The sequence below is a fragment of the Heptranchias perlo genome, chromosome 8, assembly GCF_035084215.1.
Source record: "Heptranchias perlo isolate sHepPer1 chromosome 8, sHepPer1.hap1, whole genome shotgun sequence".
In the NCBI taxonomy this organism is placed as follows: Eukaryota; Metazoa; Chordata; class Chondrichthyes; order Hexanchiformes; family Hexanchidae; genus Heptranchias; species Heptranchias perlo.
The window spans coordinates 9,602,755-9,624,470 of NC_090332.1; the positions used below are offsets into that span (position 1 = coordinate 9,602,755).

Below are 21,716 nucleotides of genomic sequence, written 5' to 3' on the forward strand. Positions count from 1 at the left end.
AGGAAACTGCCCAAACTTATTTCACTTCGAACACTTACAGTCGGGCATTTTCATTCATTTCGAGGCCACGCGACAGTATCTTACACACCTCACCACCTAGTCCATCAGTTTGTAAGCGATCTCCCTAGAGACAGTAAAGTGTTTCTTAATTGGTTTCTAGACTATAAACAACAACAATAAATCGCTGCATGTAATATGACGTTTACTGTCCATCTTTATGGAATGGGGCTTTTAACAGTGAAGGCAAAAAAAAAATCAGGCAGAATCTGGGTATAGTGATCAATTTGAGAAACAGCACAAAGGATCAATGTGTCTGTAGGGAAGTCAGGCGTTCTTCAATCTGCCAGGTCCCCATTCATACCATTAGCATTGAGGAGCTATTGAGACCCAAGTTATTTAACTAAAAAGAGAGTCATCTTTAAATCCACTAGCCCCAGAATTCCTCACAAGTTCCGCAGGTCTCCCACTGTAACTCCAGCAGGAGGCTGGCGGTGCCTCCTGCGAAACGGGAGACTCCAGGAAGCTCCAGGAAAGGCCAAGGTCCTTGTACTTTCCTGGAGATTTTTGGTTGCCCTGCAAAGGGCAGAACCTCCATCGTCCCCTTACAAGGCAAATGGCGGCCAGAAAGCAAAGCTGGGGCGGGGATTCCCTGCGCCAGGAGTTCCTCAACCAACATCATGAAAACAGATTATCTGGTCATTATCACATTGCTATTTGTGGGACCTTGCTGTGCGTAAAAGTGGCTGCCATGTTTCCTACGTTACAACAATGACTCTATTCCCACCAAACTGCTGACCATCTAACTTCCCTTCCTGGCCCCCATGTTAGCTGATATTGTTAACGGGTCCCTCTCCTCAGGTATTGTCCTCCTCCCTTTCAAATCCGCCATCATCACCTCCCACCTCAAAAAACTCACCCATGACCCCTCTGTCCTTGCAAACTACTGCCCCATCTCCAACCTCCCTGTCCGCTCCAAAGTCCTTCAATGCGTTGTCGCCTCCCAAATCCATGACCATCATTCCCGCCCCCGTCGCAATACTGAAATGGCCCTTATCAAAGTCACAAATGACATCCTATGTAACTGTGACCATTGTAAACTATCCCTCCTTATCCTTCTCGACCTGTCTGAAGCCTCTGACACGGTTGACCACACCATCCTCCTCCAACACCTCTCCTCCGTCGTCCAGCTGGGTGGGACTGGGTCGCCTGGTTCCATTCTTATCTATCCAGTCATAGCCAGCGAATCACCTGCACTGGCTTCTCTTCCTGCTCCCACACCTGGAATCCCCCAAGGATCTGTCCTATTTCTCATCTACATGCTGCACCTCGGCGACATCATCAGATTTCACGTGTACGCTGACGGCACCCTGCTCTACCTCACCACCATCTCTCTCGACCCCTTCAATGTCTCTCATTTGTCACATTGCTTGTCTGACATCCAATACTGGATGAGCAAAAATTTCCTCCAACTAAATATTGGGAAGACCAAAACCATTGTCTTTGGTCCTTCACTTCAAAAGTACTTCATTGGCTGTAAAGCACTTTGGGACGTCCTGAGGTCATGAAAGACACTATATAAATGCAAGTTCTTTCTTTCTTTCTTTCTATTAAAGTAGACAGCAGAAGAGGATTGTAGAAGCAATCAGATGGGTTTCTGTAGAGAAGAAATGAAGGGTACGGGGAGAAGCTGGATGGATGCGGATTCACCAGTGAAAATGAGACAAGCATTTTGGACCTAATGACTTTTTCCTATTGCTAAAAATTCTCATCTACTTATGTTCTTGTTGATCCACAATATAATCCTTTACTGGTTTACAAAGAGACACCATTTTTATGAAAAAGTGTTTAGCAAACTATTGGGCAGGGAAGATTCATTTTTTTTCGTGGCAACATCACTTGCACAATATCTGCATTTCAAATATAATTTGTTTTTTTTAAAATCACAAACCATGAAAGATTTGCTTGGCATTTATTCATGAACACACTGCCCCCTTACACTTGACATGAATCTCTCTATCTGTGCTGCAGTTAATGACTCATCCTCAGACTCTATTTTTTTCCCATTAATGCAGGGGTTCCCCAGAGCTCTGTGCTGTCTCTCTCTCTCATCACCTCTGTTCCTTCTCCGTGTCACTGATTGCCTCCACTCATCAACCAACCCAATCCACTCATCTGCTGGTGCTCCCACTCCAAAAATCAAGGAACTAGTCGTACACCTCATTGCTTTGTGTGGGACACTGCAGTGTGCAAAGTGACTGCCGCATTCATAAACCTAGCAACAGTCACTGCACTTAAAAAATGTGCTGGATGCGAATTGCTTTGGGACATTGCACGATAGAGTAAGGAACAACATAAATACAAGTTCTTTCTTCCTTCAAATCACATAGCTCGCTCCCTCTTGCTGTGCAATGACTGTACCACTAAATCGTGGTCTGCTCCGTGCCCTTCAATGGGGCAATGAAAATTTTGATTTCTCCTACTCTTTGAGAACAGATTCTTCTCTCACATAGGTCTGAGCAACAGCTGCCACCTCTTACCTTTGGAAGCCCCACCTTTAATCCTCCATCTATTAACACTCTCCCGCTCACCATCTTCTCTGATCGCAGAGGGAGCTCACAAATCTCCACCAATACTAACATTAGCTCCGAAAAGCTTGTGCCAAACACCTCTGAACCCCTCAGTAACTGCTCTCCTCACAATGCTCAAGTCTGTTCACGACCTGAATACTGTTCTCGTATTTGTGAAGACTCTTCCACCACCTAGCTCAGTTTCCTGGACAGGACAAAAGAGAAAGCTTCTTGGATAGGAGACCGTACTCTCACCTCAGCCTCCAACCTCTGCCGCAATCTTTCTCTGTTTATCAACACTACGGTGGTCAATTCTCCTCGGAACTACCATTTCTTGTTCCTGTTAAGTTGCAAAGAAACACACTCCCTCCTCCCTTCACCCCCGCTGTGTTGAAATCAAGACTCATTACGCAGTCTCTTACTCTAACCCATCCTTTTCCTGGGCCTCAGAACTGTGGAATGTCCTTATTTACCCTCAGTCTTTCCCTCCTTCTAAAGGCTTCAGCTTTCAAAACCTAAATTTGGCATTACCAAATCACAACTTCCTGATTTACCTCCCTTCCTCTTGTATGCACTTTACAACCTTGGTGGTGTCCTGTGCTTGCTCCATCACTTCGGCTTCTCAATTCAAAAAGGGAGAATTTTTCCGGATGTACAAAGCTTTTATCGACATTTCGACAGGCAAGGCCTGCAGACACAGACAGGCCTTCAGCTGACCCAAGGCCGAAGGTTGTCATATTATTAAAACACTGCCGTAACAAAATCATAGCCAAAGACATTCTCCACATTTCCCCAAATTCAGAGGGACTGTGTGCATGTCCCATTTTGATGGCCACGTAGATGAAAAGGAATCTGAAGGTCAATGCAGTATCTTTTGTTGAAAACACTTGCTGTTATTTGACCAGCAGGGTGTTAGGGCATTCATTGGTTATTTCCAGAAACGCCCCCTGCAGTGCACAACACAGTCAGAGACAGCACGTCCTATCACTCATCTTAGACATGCTCTGTTTTCTATTTCTAAGTGTTTCTGTGAAACCAGGAGCGAACAAAACGCTCTTACTGGGCAGAACTTCATTCCATTTTGCAGCGCTCTTAATTACAGGACCACCAGCGCGGTCCAGAGGAGTAAGGAAGGAAGGACTTTACACTCAAAGGATAACGGGGTATAAATTAGTGTAAATTGCTAGTGCAAAACGGGCTGCCAATTTGCTGTCGCCCATTTTGCGTCACTGCCCGAGACTAATTTATACCCCCCTAAGTTAAAGGTAATAATCTTGAATAAATTACCAGGGAAGACCTTTGAACCATCTGTATAAGTGGGTTCAAGGGACGAGTAGATGCATGTCTAGAACGAGAAACAATTGAAGTTACAAGAGGGACGATCTCCTCTGGTCGCTATGCATTAGTGACCTGATGATCACGACGGGAAGGCTGTTACCAACAAAAGCATCAACACATCTTGTCGAACCCATTTATGGTTTTGCTGGACATAGTGAACAAAGTAAGTCTTCCCGCCATGAGGTGGCACTTAGTTGGGTTGCTGGACCCAAATGACCTGCTCCTAAAATTTCTTATGTTCTGAAAATGGGACAATGTTTGAGTGACATTTATGATCAACTGGAGGAAAAAGATTTAAACATGTTTAATTTTTAAGTGGGAGATGCATCAAAAGAGGTCACATTTTCAAACACAATATGTGAACTAATCTAACTTCCCCCTTTGACGAAACAAACAAATTGTGCTCCGTCTCTCCTTCCCTGCCCCAAAATTAGCTGAGAGTCAGGAATCCTGCATTTTACCACAGAGAGACAGAGAAACATGCATTAAGACGATCTGTTCAACATTACCCAGTAACGTCCCATTTAATTCTCACTCAGCAATGGGGCACAGATTAATGAGTCTACAAACTGAGCCTTGGTTGTGGCACCATGCCATCAATTAATCACCCTTCGGATGCGTCGATAAACCAAGGCCCCATTTGCCTATTCAACAACAACTTGCATTTATATAGCACCTTTAACGTAGTAAAAACGTCCCAGGCAGACGCAAAAGATCCCATGGCACTATTGGAAGTAGGGAGTTCTCCCAGAGTCGTGGTCAACATTCATTCCTCAACCAACACCACCAAAAACAGGTGAACTGGCCATTCATCACATTTGCTGTTTTAGGACTGTACTGTACGCAAATGGGCCACCGCATTCGACTACACACCAACAGTGACTCCACTTCAAAAGTGATTCGTGGGGTGTGACGTGCTTTGGCTTGTCCTGAGGATGGGAAAGTGCTAAATAAACGCAACTTCTTTCTTTGCTCCCACCATCGCGAACTCTCCAGCAGGGCTAAAGTTTCAAACAGCAATTTGGGCTTTTTCTTGTTTTAAAGAAAGGGGTTAGAGGTGGAGACTGGTTTGTAAACACCGTGCAGTGTGTGGCCCCTCCGTCTTGGTGCTCTGGCACTGAACTGGAGTATATATATATATATATATATATATATTTATATAAATATAAATTAATAAAGAGTTGCTTCACAAGCCATCCACACTATACCGTCTCACACCACACAGCAGAATGAAGATTCTGCTCCTTGGTACACCCAGTCGCTATGGCAATAACAACATTCTGCATATTAATTGGTCAACTGTGTTTTTGAATATCAAGTGAATTGCAACATTAAAGAAGCCAAAAAAGCCAGATATGTCGATAAAGAAAAAAAAAGAAAATAAAGACAGATGGCTGCGATTCTGTAAGAATGACAATGAAAAAAACAGGAAGATAATAACAGGATTAAAGAAACACTGCAAAAGACCTACGGAAATAGTACCAGGTATTTATAAGTTAGAATTCCAAGGGAGTATGAATTTAAACCCCTCTGATTTTGTTGCTCGTTTCTCCTCCTCTCTTTTATGCTGGGCTCGAGTTTCTCAGGTGTTGCCAGCACTCTAGTACTTCACCCAAGTGTCCAGTGAGAGCTTGGGCAGTGAGTGCTGACAAGCTATTCTCCCATGAGCGACCGATACTGTGCTCACCTGATGTCCAAGCAGGTGCACTTCCATCAGGAGGTCATTCGACACTGATTGGGGAGCTAATTTTTAACCCGTAGGGTTCACCGAGGCCAACTGTAGCATCCCCACCACTGCACTGAGCATGCGAGCAGCTAACACAGACCAGGGATCGACCACCCGTAAGGCTATTCAAACAGCTGGTCACATCAAAATAGCGTTGATGGATCTGCACACGATGGTTTAGGCTAACGTGCTTTACCTTCATTCTGGAGTGACAGAATAGTAAACACGCTCAGTCCTGACTTAATAGAACAAATGCTATAGAAATGAACGAGGAATGGCTTGATAATTAAACCTGCACCAACAAGGAGGTGTCATCGCAAAGCATAAAAGCCTCATCGCAGAGTGAAGGCTCCAAGGCTGTTGGCCGGGAAATCTACTGCTTGCGCACAGTGGCTTGTGATGGTTATAATTTACAGCAACAAGGTAAATGTTCAGGTTGGGATCGTGGACTACATTTACGGTGCTGTGCCTTGGAGGGGTAAAGCTGATCGGTGAGAGGGTGGGGAGGTCAGCGGAGTGAATCGCGCAGTTTTCATAATAAAACCCTGCCTGTTAGCGAACGCACTGGTATCACTGGCCCAGATGTCTCAAATATACACTGTAAGCTCTGACAGCTGGTAACGTCAGCACTGCTGTAGTTCTGACCAAAGAGCGTGTTATTTACAGCACTTACTGAGACATGGATTGAAAGAAATGTTGCAGATGGGGTTTTGGCTGTTATGCGTTTTCTAAAAAGCCTGAACTACTCGAGTTGCACAAGCCCGCATTTCGGAATGGAGTGTAAGAGGCTGAGAGAAGAGTTCTTCTGTTTGGTATTTCTGGTTACCTCTTGCGCTCCACCATTGGCGGCCGTGCCTTCACCTGCCTCGGCCCCAAGCACTGGAATTCCCTCCCTAAACCTCTCTCTCCTCCTTTAAGACGCTCCATAAAACCTACCTTTTTGACCAAGCTTTTGGTCTCCTGTCCTAATATCTCCTTATGTGGCTCGGTGTCAAATTTTGTCTGATGACGCTGAAGGCAAAGCGCCAATGATGTGACGAAGGAAGTGGGACATTGGGCGAAGGAAGTTACAGCAGGACATTGGTGGGGAAGATAGGAGAAAAGGAGCTGAGAAATGGTCCATGGGTCATGGCATTTAGATTGTGGGAATGAGAATATTTTGAACTGAACCTAGTTACTTCTTCCACTGGACAATGGGCAAGGGGAAAGAAATGAATAAGAAAACATTAAGGCTGGCAAACTCACTCATCAGAAATTAATTTTGTATTTTCCAAAATGATGGCTGACATCCCTTATCTTAATGAGTACAAAAAACATGTCATATGGGAAAGTAATTCAGCAAGCATTATAAATATATACTCTGTTCCATGTGGTTTACATATCAATATTTATTTCTAGATAATTATAATTATAATCTATTACAATTGTAAATTTGACAGTGCTGAAAGGCTAAGCGATTTTTGAACAAGCACAAAAACATGAGCATTAGGATTTAATTTCACACTCGAAGTCAGCTTTTACCAATTACTGCATCAGAGTCACTAATCATAGGCGTATCAAGTGCACCAGCTCTGGTCTGACTGCCAAATGGAACAGAGTGGGACTGGAAAGAAATAATTTTCAGAATCTACACAGCCAAAACAGCAGACCATGGCTTGCAATTCCTTGGAGCGCACTTACGCAAAAATTATACCGAAATTTGCACCGGTTTCTGGGCTGATTTTGCCGTCAGGAACTTAGCCCAAATTTCTCACGGAGATCGTTTGCATGAAAACAGGCGTGCAGATTCAGTGGTATTATTTTGCATTCTAAATAGCTGGACAGGGGCTGAAATGTTTTAGTCATGTCCTAATAAAGTTGATCAAAACTGTACACCTATGCACGAACATTTTTATCTCTTTAAATCATCAAAACTTCTTAATAAATAAAAACTTTGTTCTTCACTATGTTAGTCCTTGCTAAGTGCAACTAATTCGGGAAGTTCTAATGTGATCTAGATTTGAATAGCAGCTACAACTGAATTGCATGGTTTCACACAGCCACCTTTAGAAATGTATCACTGAATTGGACCAGTATTTATTTAATTTGATATGTACGTGCAAAATCTCTCCTAATGAATGCATCATTGTCTATCGCGGTATGTCACGCAATAATGAAGAAGGAAGTGATTCTAAAAACTCTGCAGTTGCGCTTTAGTTATTGTTAGGATGAAACTTTATGACCCCGGTTATTTAGAAATCACACATGTGCACTAATACAGTCCTATGGGGAAATGCTCTGGAGCTCGCAGTTTATGGTCTGGAGTTTCCACCGCGGGCACAACCCGGAGGTTAGACCCGAAAATGTGCCCCAATGTCGCGCCCCCCCCCTTTTGCCGATGTCAAGTTACGCCCAAGTATCCTCCCAATCTCATTGGAGTACGTCCTAACTTAAATTGGCCGCAAATCAGCATAAACCTTCAGGGCCCAAGGAAACGCTGAACCCACACCAGTATATTTATTTTTTTTAAGTCTGAAAATTTAAGTTTCAACTCATTTCACCATCATTCATGCACATCAGGCACATTTAAGAACCCGCAATCGGGGACGCTTTTCAATTTTTAATGTGACTTATGCCATAAAAATGCATTAAAAGAAACAGAAAATAGAGCACAGGTCTGTGAGGGTAAATGAAAGAAAAACATTCAAAAAATTGCAACAAAGCACCAGAAGAATGACTTTTCTTTCTTGGTGCCCCTGAAAATCTGGTCGCAATGTGAAAAGACCCTCCAAACAAGTGCAATTGGAGGATACTTGCATTTGAGAGTCAGGGGTGTGGCCAGTTTTGTGAGCCATGATGTGGAGATGCCGGTGATGGACTGGGGTGGACAAATGTAAGGAGTCGCACAACACCAGGTTATAGTCCAACAGCTTTATTTGAAATCACAAGCTTTCGGAGCTTTGCTCCTTCGTCAGGTGAGGAAGGAGCAAAGCTCCGAAAGCTTGTGATTTCAAATAAAGCTGTTGGGCTATAACCTGGTGTTGTACGACTCCTTGCAGTTTTGTGAGGAGGGACTCATTCAGGCGGAGGGTTTGATGGATGGACATAAAAGAGCGAGGAGGCTTGGGCGTATTGTAGTTATGTGCGTAACTTGCTTACGCCTAAAAATCCCACAATCTTTTTAAGCCACGTAATTTAGGGCAGACAGCAGGAGAAACCTTTCCTTTTTTTTTTAAACACAGAGGCTTGTGAGGCTGTGGAATACACTATAGGAGTGACTGATTGAAGCAGAGACCATGTGAACATTTAAGAATAGCTTAGATAGGGAGAAAGGGATCTGGAAAAGTATGGAGGACAAACACCAATACGAGGCCAAACTGTTCCTTACTGTGTTGTAATTTCTTTCAGAGGTAAAAGACTGCAATCAGACCCCAGGGCATCAAAATAGTATGGACCCTGACTACCCTATTGGGCTATCTGCATCCCTCTGGGTAAATTGCTTCAATAATCACAAGGCTCTTTGGTCAACTGGTCACCAAAATGTGTCAACATGGAGTGGTTGAGGCGAATAGCATAGATGCATTTAAGGGGAAGCTGGATAAACACATGAGGGAGAAAGGAATAGAAGGATATGCTGATAGGGTTAGATGAAGAGGGGTGGGCAGAGGCTCATATGGAGCATAAACACCTGCATACACCTGTTGGGCCGAATGGCCTGTTTCTATGCTGTAAATTCTAGGTACTCGTGTCTAGGTCTCTGGGTGAAAGATCTCAGCTCACTGTGGTTTTGTAAAACGTGCCCTGGGACTCCAACTTTCAGTGACTTTTCGTTCAAATCTGCCCGTGCTCAGGAGGTCATTAAATTATGCTGTCAGCACATTTCACCTCAGGTTCAGGCCGTAAAATTGAACCCAGGTGGCAATCTACCTGAACAAAATGGCTATTTATAGCCCGGTTATGACAAGCAGTGAGCAATTAATCATCCAGTCCAGAGTCTGTACAGTACATCACTGAACCCACTGAGCTGTGGAAGATGCTGCAATCAGCAAATGGAAATCTACTTGGGAGTTTATTCTTTCCTCCTCAGCGAGCAGGCAGGCATTGAGTTATTGCTCACAAGAAAAAACATCAAACTAGACAAAGCCCAGAGTGTCGCTTTGACCAACAAGATGTAAAACAATAGCTGATAGCAGTATTGATTCTGGCGCATTATCGCTGAGTCTGATATTCAAACACTCAGCACAGTATCCAAGTATATACTATCTGAATCCAGCCAGGTTCGCTCGATACGGTCAATCCAGTGAGGTTCACTGTATACTGTCTCAATCCAGTCAGGTTCACTGTATACGGTCTCAATCCAGTCAGGTTCAATGGATACTGTCTCAATCCAGTCAGGTTCACTGTATACGGTCAATCCAGTGAGGTTCACTGCATACGGTCAATCCAGTGAGGTTCACTGCATACGGTCAATCCAGTGAGGTTCACTGCATACGGTCAATCCAGTGAGGTTCACTGTATACGGTCTCAATCCAGTCAGGTTCACTGTATACTGTCTCAATCCAGTCAGGTTCACTGTATACGGTCAATCCAGTGAGGTTCACTGCATACGGTCAATCCAGTGAGGTTCACTGCATACGGTCAATCCAGTGAGGTTCACTGCATACGGTCAATCCAGTGAGGTTCACTGCATACGGTCAATCCAGTGAGGTTCACTGCATACGGTCAATCCAGTGAGGTTCACTGTATACGGTCAATCCAGTGAGGTTCACTCTATACAGTCAATCCAGTGAGGTTCACTGTATACGGTCAATCCAGTCAGGTTCACTGTATACGGTCTCAATCCAGTCAGGTTCACTGTATACGGTCTCAATTCAGTGAGGTTCACTGTATACAGTCTCAATTCAGTGAGGTTCACTGTATACGGTCTCAATCCAGTCAGGTTCACTGTATACGGTCTCAATTCAGTGAGGTTCACTGTATACAGTCTCAATTCAGTGAGGTTCACTGTATACGGTCTCAATCCAGTCAGGTTCACTGTATACGGTCTCGATTCAGTGAGGTTCACTGTATACAGTCTCAATTCAGTGAGGTTCACTGTATACAGTCTCAATCCAGCCAGGTTCACGGTAAACGGTCTCAATCCTGTGGGGTTCACTGTATACTGTACACTGTCTGAACCCTGCGATCCTCACACTCCACTGTACACTGTCTGAACCCTGGGATCCTCACACTCCACTGTACACTGTCTGAACCCTGCGATCCTCACACTCCACTGTACACTGTCTGAACCCTGGGATCCTCACACTCCACTGTACACTGTCTGAACCCTGGGATCCTCACACTCCACTGTACACTGTCTGAACCCTGCGATCCTCACACTCCACTGTACACTGTCTGATTCCTGCGATCCTCATACTCCACTGTACACTGTCTGAACCCTGCGATCCTCACACTCCACTGTACACAGTCTGAATCCTGGGATCCTCACACTCCACTGTACACTGTCTGAACCCTGCGACCCTCACACTCCACTGTACACTGTCTGAATCCTGGGATCCTCACACTCCACTGTACACTGTCTGATTCCTGCGATCCTCACACTCCACTGTACACTGTCTGAACCCTGCGACCCTCACACTCCACTGTACACTGTCTGATTCCTGCGATCCTCATACTCCACTGTACACTGTCTGAAGCCTGCGACCCTCACACTCCACTGTACACTGTCTGAATCCTGGGATCCTCACACTCCACTGTACACTGTCTGATTCCTGCGATCCTCATACTCCACTGTACACTGTCTGAACCCTGCGATCCTCACACTCCACTGTACACTGTCTGAACCCTGCGATCCTCACACTTCACTGTACACTGTCTGAAGCCTGCGATCCTCACACTCCACTGTACACTGTCTGAACCCTGCGATCCTCACACTCCACTGTTCACTGTCTGAACCCTGCGATCCTCACACTCCACTGTACACTGTCTGAACCCCGCGATCCTCACACTCCACTGTACACTGTCTGAACCCTGGGATCCTCACACTCCACTGTACACTGTCTGAGCCCTGCGATCCTCACACTCCACTGTCTGAACCCTGCGACCCTCACACTCCACTGTACACTGTCTGAACCCTGGGATCCTCACACTCCACTGTACACTGTCTGAACCCTGGGATCCTCACACTCCACTGTACACTGTCTGAACCCTGCGATCCTCACACTCCACTGTACACTGTCTGAACCCTGCGATCCTCACACTCCACTGTACACTGTCTGAACCCTGGGATCCTCTCACTCCATTGTACACAGTCTGAACCCTGGGATCCTCACACTCCACTGTACACTGTCTGAACCCTGGGATCCTCACACTCCACTGTACACTGTCTGAACCCTGCGATCCTCACACTCCACTGTACACTGTCTGAACCCTGCGATCCTCACACTCCACTGTACACTGTCTGAACCCTGCGATCCTCACACTCCACTGTACACTGTCTGAACCCTGCGATCCTCACACTCCACTGTACACTGTCTGAACCCTGCGATCCTCACACTCCACTGTACACTGTCTGAACCCTGCGATCCTCACACTCCACTGTACACTGTCTGAACCCTGCGATCCTCACACTCCACTGTACACTGTCTGAACCCTGCGATCCTCACACTACACTGTACGCTGTCTGAATCCTGCGATCCTCACACTCCACTGTACACTGTCTGAACCCTGCGATCCTCACACTCCACTGTACACTGTCTGAACCCTGGGATCCTCACACTCCACTGTACACTGTCTGAGCCCTGCGATCCTCACACTCCACTGTCTGAACCCTGCGATCCTCACACTCCACTGTACACTGTCTGAACCCTGCGATCCTCACACTCCACTGTACACTGTCTGAACCCTGGGATCCTCATACTCCACTGTACACTGTCTGAACCCTGCGATCCTCACACTCCACTGTACACTGTCTGAACCCTGCGATCCTCACACTCCACTGTACACTGTCTGAACCCTGCGATCCTCACACTCCACTGTACACTGTCTGAACCCTGCGACCCTCACACTCCACTGTACACTGTCTGAACCCTGGGATCCTCACACTCCACTGTACACTGTCTGATCCCTGCGATCCTCACACTCCACTGTACACTGTCTGAACCCTGCGATCCTCACACTCCACGGTTCACTGTCTGAACCCTGCGATCCTCACACTCCACTGTACACTGTCTGAACCCTGGGATCCTCACACTCCACTGTACACTGTCTGATCCCTGCGATCCTCACACTCCACTGTTCACTGTCTGAACCCTGCGATCCTCACACTCCACTGTACACTGTCTGAACCCTGCGATCCTCACACTCCACTGTACACTGTCTGAACCCTGCGATCCTCACACTCCACTGTACACTGTCTGAACCCTGCGATCCTCACACTCCACTGTACACTGTCTGAACCCTGCGATCCTCATACTCCACTGTACACTGTCTGAACCCTGGGATCCTCACACTCCACTGTACACTGTCTGAACCCTGCGATCCTCACACTCCACTGTACACTGTCTGAACCCTGCGATCCTCACACTCCACTGTACACTGTCTGAACCCTGCGATCCTCACACTCCACTGTACACTGTCTGAACCCTGCGATCCTCACACTCCACTGTACACTGTCTGATCCCTGCGATCCTCACACTCCACTGTACACTGTCTGAACCCTGCGATCCTCACACTCCACTGTACACTGTCTGAACCCTGCGATCCTCACACTCCACTGTACACTGTCTGAACCCTGCGATCCTCACACTCCACTGTCTGAACCCTGCGACCCTCACACTCCACTGTACACTGTCTGAACCCTGCGATCCTCACACTCCATTGTACACTGTCTGATCCCTGCGATCCTCACACTCCACTGTACACTGTCTGAACCCTGCGATCCTCACACTCCACTGTACACTGTCTGAACCCTGCGATCCTCACACTCCACTGTACACTGTTTGAACCCTGCGATCCTCACACTCCACTGTACACTGTCTGAACCCTGCGATCCTCACACTCCACTGTACACTGTCTGAACCCTGCGATCCTCACACTCCACTGTACACTGTCTGAACCCTGGGATCCTCACACTCCACTGTACACTGTCTGAACCCTGCGATCCTCACACTCCACTGTACACTGTCTGAACCCTGGGATCCTCACACTCCACTGTACACTGTCTGAATCCTGGGATCCTCACACTCCACTGTACACTGTCTGAACCCTGCGATCCTCACACTCCACTGTACACTGTCTGAACCCTGCGATCCTCACACTCCACTGTACACTGTCTGAACCCTGCGATCCTCACACTCCACTGTACACTGTCTGATCCCTGAGAGCAACAGGAAAAAATGGCTACAGCCCTTATAACGGTGCTAATTTAATAACAAAAGGGAAAGAGCTGGATTCCTGTCAGCCCATCGAATCCTCTCACTTCCAATTTTGGTTGAACAGCAGGTTTTGGATGTGGGAATGCCAGGATTCGGAGAGATGCTATGAGAATTTTACGACTGAAATGACACTTGCCTTTCCACTGGCCTCTTTCTTTCCACTGCTCTATGAATGATGGAGGAACATCTCACTCACACTGGATCTAATTGACGTGAAAAGCCACTTATGTACCAGGGCTGCCTGATTTCTTTGCGGGTGGTCATTGCGAGTCTGAGCAAATAAATCTCTGGTCGCAGCGTCTAAAAAAAACCCCCCACCTTATTGGCATCGACTTCAATCCCTGATTGATCAAATGTTTCCTGTCAAGGAGATGTCAGTCCATGACAGCACATCACAGACATCACTTCTACTTTTGCTCGGTATCAGATGATTGTTTCTTTCATAAGCTGAGCTTGAAAGCAACTTTCCGCAGCACAATCTCACCACATCAAAAGAGGCGGCTCTGATTTTACTTCTATTGCCCATTTTATAAGATTAGTTCTTCCCCACATCCCCCCCCCCCCCCCCGCCTGTCGTTAGTTCATGTCCACCCGAGGGTTGCCAACCCTCCAGGAGTATCCAGGAATTAAAGGTTCATCTCCTGGACACTGATGTGAGCAATAGCTGGGGAAGAAATAATCATCAGGGCATTAAAAAAAAAATGGTGTGTTTTTTTTTTCCATTTTCTTTGAATGCTTTTGTTTGTTAGTTATACTGGAGATGGGAACAAAGGCTGAGTGGGTCAGAAGGAGTTAGGAGGTCACGTGATGAAACCTCCAGGAATACGTCCAACCAGAGTTGGCAACCCTAGTCCACGCCCTACACACACCATTAAGAAGAGGAGGAAGGCATTTGGCCCATCCAGTCTCATCTGCCATTTTGTTAGTGGTGGCAGCTGTATCTTTTTAATTCCCATTTTCTTGCCTTTTCTTCGCATCCCTTCCTTCCCAAGTAAATCCTTAAGAATATAAGAAACAACAGAAGTAGGAGCAGGAGTAGGCCATAAGGACCTTTGAGCCTGCTCCGCCTTCAATAAGATCACGGCTGATCTTCCACCTCAACGTCAATTTCCCGCCCCATCCCCATATTTCTTAATTCCCTTAGTGTCCAAAAATCTAATAAGATTATCTTTGTCCCTTTGATATCCTGACCAAAAAGGGAAATTGCAACAAGCCTGTAACTACAACCAGTTTTGTGGAGCATGCCCCCACCTTTCCTTCACTGGCTGCTACTTTCCAATCTCTCCCATTTCACACTGTACCCTTACAGCCAGCAGAGAGAGGGAGGAGACTTTCATCCCATCAATGTGGGCTGGATTCAAACCCAGCTCTCAGACGCACGTTAACATCGATGTCTCCTAATCTACTGTACCTTCCAGTCTCCCTCCCTGCCACCAAAACCTGTCCCAACATCTCGCTTTTTCCAAAGGAATTAAATCCTAAAGCCATCGAAGAACATACTTTTAACCATTAAACAGTACTTAGTGCCGGGATTTTAATGCAATGCGACACTGTAAGCGACGGAGCAGATGAGGTGCCCTTCAAACGGAAATAAGTGAAGTGTTGAATGTAGACTAAAAACCGAGAACTTTGACATGACCCAACTTCACAAGTAATCCAGACTTAACAAACCTTGTCTGCTGTCTCACAGCGATTGCAGTCACATGTAAAGCAGTATTGCTTCTCCAACTGCCTCCGGCGCTCTTGGCTTGTAGCCATGACATCAATGTAACTGACCGTCAGCTGGTGGGCAGAAGGAAAAATAAATGGTCAAACTGAAACATTAATAACTAACATTTTCCACAATCTAAAAATAAAAATCCAAAGTCAATATTAGCTTTGGCTGGTCATGGTCCCGCATTCCATGTGCAAGATGACACCTTGTCCACCAAGTATAATGGTTTCCAGGAGGGTGGGGGGAGAGGGAGGTTGCAGTGTAGGTGTTGGAGCCTCATTTAAGACCGGGGTCCCAGGGGATCAGCACTCAAATAGAGGCCTCCATGGCTTTTCTCACCTACTTAGCTTTATTTCCTCTAAACAATTAAGTTTCAGTGGCGACCAGACTGCAGCTGGTGAGACCCATGACAGTGCAAGACTCCAATACAGATAGATCTCAAGAGTTGGCCAGCTACACATTACAAAGTGTCATTGACAGCACTCTCCTACAGTAAAACAGCATCAAGAAACCATCTCAGATTACTCTGCAGTGTATCTGCAAATGGATGGAAGGATGGGATGGGAGGGAGGGAGGGAGTTGCTGTTGTATTGGAGGGAAACGAAGCAACCAATTTGCACACAACTAGGTCCCACAAATAACAATGACATTAGTGACCAGATAATCTGTTTTAGTGATGTTGGTTGAGGGATAAATATTGGCCAGGACACAGAGACAGCTCACCTGTTCTTTGAATAATGCCATGGGATCTTTTACGTCTACCTAAGCAGTCTGGCGGGGTCTGAGTTTAACATCTCATCCAAACGCCAGCTCCTCCCTTAGTACTGCACTGAAGTGTCAACCTAGATTATGTGCTCAAGTCCGCAAGAGTGCCAACACTGAGCAAAGGGTGATACCTTGAGTTGCCATGTGTACCCTTGCCATATCAACGAGCCTTCAGTTACATTACTGCAGATGTAAGATCAGTGTGCAAACCCACTGCACCATCCAGTCTCCCTGACCATCCCCTTTGCCCCAATAATATGGCTTCACCTTTCTGTTAGCAGAGCACCGCTTGCTGCACCAAGGTGAAACTTGTCACTTCCCACACCAGCCATGCTTGTGGTTCCTCAGCGAGATTGCCAAACTGTGCCAAATGAGGGTAAGTTTTATCCTATGGCCCACTACCAACTGGGTTGAGCTGTCCAAACTCATTTCATGTACCAACTTGGTAGCCAAAGGACAGAGGAGATTTCCATTCCGTTAGTCTGAGCTGGATTCAAACCCAAGCACCACCAATAAAGGGATGAAAAGGTGAAACTGTGCCACTTAGTATAGAAACTTTGGTTTGAACCACAATAACCAGAGTTGATCAGAAGGTTGTGGGTTCAAATCCCACTCCAGAGACTCGAGTACTCCAGTGCAGTGCTGAGGGAGCGCTGCACTGTCGGAGCTGCCGTCCTTCGGATGAAACGTTAAACTGAGGCCCCGTCTGCCCTCTCAGGTGGATGTAAAAGATCCCATGGCACTATTAGGAACATAGGAATAGGAGTAGGCCGTTTAGCTCCTTGAGCCTGTTTCGCCATTCAATGAGATCATGGCTGGTACGTGATTAACTCCATATACCTGCCTTAGCCCCATATTTTGAAGAAGAGCAGCAGAGCTCTCTCCAGTGTCCTGGATAATATTTATCCCTCAACAAACATCACTAAAACAGATTATCTGGACATCACATTGCTGTCTGTGGGACCTTGCTGTGGACAAATTGGCCGCCGCATTTCTTACATTACAACAGTGACTACACTTCAAAAGTACTTAATTAGCAGTCGCTTGGACAAGTGTGGATTGATTAGGGAAAGCCAGCACGGATTAGTTAAAGGCAAATCGTGTTTAACTAACTTGACAGAGAGGGTAGATGAGGGCAATGCGGTTGATGTGATGTATATGGATTTGCAAAAGGCGTTTGATAAAGTGCCGCATAATAGGCTTGTAATCAAGATTGAAGCCCATGGAATAAAGGGGGCAGTAGCAGCATGGATACAAAACTGGCTAAGTAACAGGAAGCAGTGAGTAGCGGTGAACGGTTGATTTTCGGACTGGAGGGAGGTGTACAGTGGTGTTCCCAGGGGTCGGTACTAGGACCATTGCTTTTCTTCATATACTTTAATGACTTGGACTTGGGTGTACAGGGGCACAATTTCAAAATTTGCAGCTGATTCAAAACTTGGAAGTGTAGTGAACAATGAGAAGGATAGTGATAGACTTCAAGAGGATACAGACAGGCTGGTGGCATGGGCGGACACGTGGCAGATGAAATTCAACGCAGAAAAATGTGAAGTGACACATTTTGGTAGGAAGAACGGGGAGAGGCAATATAAACTAGAGGGCACAATTCTAAAAAGGGGTACAGGAACAGAGAGATCTGGGGGTATATGTGCACAAATCGTTGAAGGTGGCATGGCAGGTTGAGAAAATGGTTTAAAAAGCGTACGGGATCCTGGGCTTTATAAATAGAGGCATTGAGTATAAAAGCAAGGAAGTCACGATGAACCTTTATAAAACACTGGTTTGACCACAACTAGAGTATTGTGCCCAGTTCTGGGCACTGCACTTTAGGGAAGATGTGAAGGCCTTAGAGAGGGTGCAGAAAAGATTTACTAGAATGATTCGAGGATGAGGGACTTTAGTTACATGGATAGACTGGAGAAGCTGGGGTTGTTCTCTTTGGAACAGAGAAGATTGAGAGGAGATTTGATAGAGGTATTTAAAATCATGAAGGGTCTAGACAGAATAGATAGAGAGAAACTATTCCCATTGGCAGAAGGGTCAAGAATCAGAAGACATAGATTTAAGGTGATTGGCAAAAGAACCAAAGGTGACATGAGGAAAAACTTTTTTACCCAATGAGTGGTTAAGATCTGGAATGCACTGCCGGGGTTGGGGGGGGGGGGGGTGGGTGGTGGTGGAGGCAGATACAATCATGGCTTTCAAAAGGGAACTGGATAAGTACTTGAATGGAAAAAATTTGCAGGTCTACGGGGATAGGGCGGGGGAGTGGGACTAGCTGGATTGTTCTTGCATAGAGCCGGCACGGACTCAATGGGCTGAATGGCCTCCTTCCCTGCTGTAACCTTTCTATGATTCTTGGTCAATATATATCCCTCAACCAACATCACTAAAGCAGATTATCTGGTAATTTATCTCATTGCTGTTTGTGGGACCTTGCTGTGCACAAAATTGCTGCTGCGTTTCCCTAAATTATAACAGCAACTACACTTCAAAAGTACTGTAAAGCACTTTGAGGCGTCCTGAGGTCATGAAAGGCGCCATATAAATGCAAGTTCTCTCTTCTTAAAATGAATAGTGTACCATATGAAAGATCCCAACCAGCTATCAGTTCTTTTACAAATCCATAATTGTTTATACCTCCAACTTTCAGGTCCAAGATTGTTCAATTCTAGCCCAATAAAAAGCTTCATACTTTACTGCTGTTGCTACGAAAGGTGAACGTAAGGTCAGCCAAAACCTGAGGTATTGACTTCACTGCAGAAATATCAGCATCTATTGCATTCACAACTGAGGCTGTAAAAGTTCAAAGCAACGCGCGATATATATCGCGGTGGCCAGATGATAACCTTTGTAAGTACGCCCATCACACAGTATCTCTTGTGTGTGTATGATACAGGGGGCAGCCAGGTAAAGGAAGGCTCAGTGTGTCCTTGACTGCAGGGAGTAATGGCCTGACTGGCTGCTACCACACACATCATTATCTTGAAAGCAAAGGTAACTTGGAAGACTTGGCGGTGTCATTATGTGAACATTTGCTGCATGTTTGAAGGGAGGGTGATAGAGGTTGGAAAGTGAATAGAAGCCCCACTTCTTACCACCCAGTAAAACAGAGTTCCGACTATTGATTTTGGAGAGGAGAAAGAAACAAGGCTTGTTGCTTTTAAATTCCACCCCATTTTTCTAGTTTTCCCATTGTTGACACTCAAACTAGGGTGAAGCCTCACTGTGTGATATCAGCATACAAGCCTGTTAACGCATTCATAGGAAATCCTCCGGCCGCTGTTTTAACGGAAACACGAACCCGTTTATTTTGAATGGGTAATGGCTTCTGTTAAAATTCCCATAGGGATTTCATTCAAATGCTTTAACATCCTGCATCCCCCCCCCACCCCAGGTCCCTTCTCACCACTTTTGTCATTTTAATTTTTGCCCTCTCCTGGTGCCATCCATCAATCTGGGGTTGAGAGGTGGGAACTTGCTCCCAATCTCTACCAGGGCCTTGGGAGGAGTGCAGCGCAGCGCAGATTCACCAGAGTGTTACCAGGGCTCCAAGGGTTAGATTATGAGGAGAGATTACATAAACTAGGCTTGTATTCCCTGGAATGTAGAAGGTTAAGGGGTGATTGGATTGAGGTTTTTAGGATTTTGAAAGGAATTGATAGGGTTGAAACTAGGAGTCAAGGACAAGGTGACATAACCTTAAAATCAGAGCCAGGCCATTGAGAAGTGAAGTTGGGAAACACCTCTTCACACAAAGGATGGTAGAAGCTTGGAACTCTCTCCCACAAAAAGCAGTAGATGCTAGCTCAATTAATAATTCTAAAACTGAGATCGATAGATTTTTGCTAGCCAAGGGTATTAAGGGATATGGAGCCAAGGCGGGTGGATGGAGTTAGGATGCAGATCAACCATGATTTCATTGAATGGCGAAACAGGTTCGAGGGGCTGATTGGCCTACTCCTGTTCTTATGTTCCTATGGTTGATGCGTAAACGGACGTCAAAAATCAAGCAAGGGAGGTGTGTGGTGACTCGCTCACCAAGAACCCTTTACCCCTCCCTCAGAAGATGATCAAGCCTTCACTCACCATGAGCTGGAACTCGTGACATGGCAAATCGCAGGTGCGAAGCTCCTTCTTACCGCCTGCCAGCACAGCTGGTGCAGGCTCATTATCAAGCTGAAGCACTCCTGTCTTTTATTTTTAAAACCAAACCAAAGGAAGTTACGCTTAACCTTTATAAATCACTGGTTAGGCCTCAGCTGGAGGATTTTGTCCAATTCTTTAAGATGTCAAGGCCTTGGAGAGGGTGCAGAGGATATTTACCAGAATGGTACCAGAAATGAGGGATTTCAGTTAGAGAAGCTGGAATTGTTCTCCTTAGAGCAGAGAAGGATAAGGGGAGATTTAATAGAGGTGTTCAAAATTATGAGGGGTTTTGATAGAGTTAAAAAGGAGAAACTGTTTCCACTGGCAGGAGGGTCGGTAAAAGGAGGACACAGATTTAAGATAACTGTGCAAAAGAACCAGAGGGGAAATAAAAAAAAATTTTACGCAGCGAGTTGTTATGATCTGGAACGCACTGCCTGAAATGGTGGTGGAAGCAGATTGAATAGTAACTTTCAAAAGGGAATTGGATATATATTTTAAAAGGAAAAATTTGCAAGGCTATGGGGAAAGAGCAGGGGAGTGGGACTAATTGGATAGCTCTTTCAAAGTGCCAACATAGGCACTATGGGCTGAATGGCCTCCTTCTGTGCTGTATGATTCTATGAATCATACAGCACTTCCCTGCTGGTCCCACTGGTATTTAATGGTGATGGTGTGGTAATCACCGTTATTATAGCTGGACCCATTTATGGTTGAACGCTCTGTGCTGCTGTCCATACTTTGTGCAAACACAAGAAAACCTCTGAAGACACTGGAGATGAAATATTGCTACTGAAAAACTTTTCATTTCGAGTGTCTTAGCTGGGAATATTAATTTCCTTACCCCATATCAAACCAAATGATCTATCCCAACCATCGTTGGGTCATTTATGGGGCAGGAGGGCTGCTTTGTCCCACACACACGCTTTCACTGCTTCCAACCCCAGGGAAGCTTTTTCAAAAGGATGAACTTTCCGTTAGCCACACTGTCTGAGTACATCGTTTCACCGACCCATAATAGGTTATATTTATTGTGTTTATGG

General features: G+C 45.7%; 1 protein-coding gene across 3 annotated transcripts in view; it reads right to left on the reverse strand.

The window, feature by feature from the left end:
- smyd3 (SET and MYND domain containing 3) overlaps positions 1-21,716 on the reverse strand; it is a 602,505-nt gene that overhangs the window by 99,095 nt on the left and 481,694 nt on the right. For all 3 annotated transcript variants that reach the window (XR_010963601.1, XM_067988627.1, XM_067988628.1), the window contains exon 8: positions 15,717-15,827. Coding sequence is in view for 2 of the 3 variants with exons in the window: in XM_067988627.1 (XP_067844728.1) it covers positions 15,717-15,827 (111 nt within the window). In the remaining variant the exon portion in view is untranslated. The remainder of the gene's footprint in view (positions 1-15,716; positions 15,828-21,716) is intronic.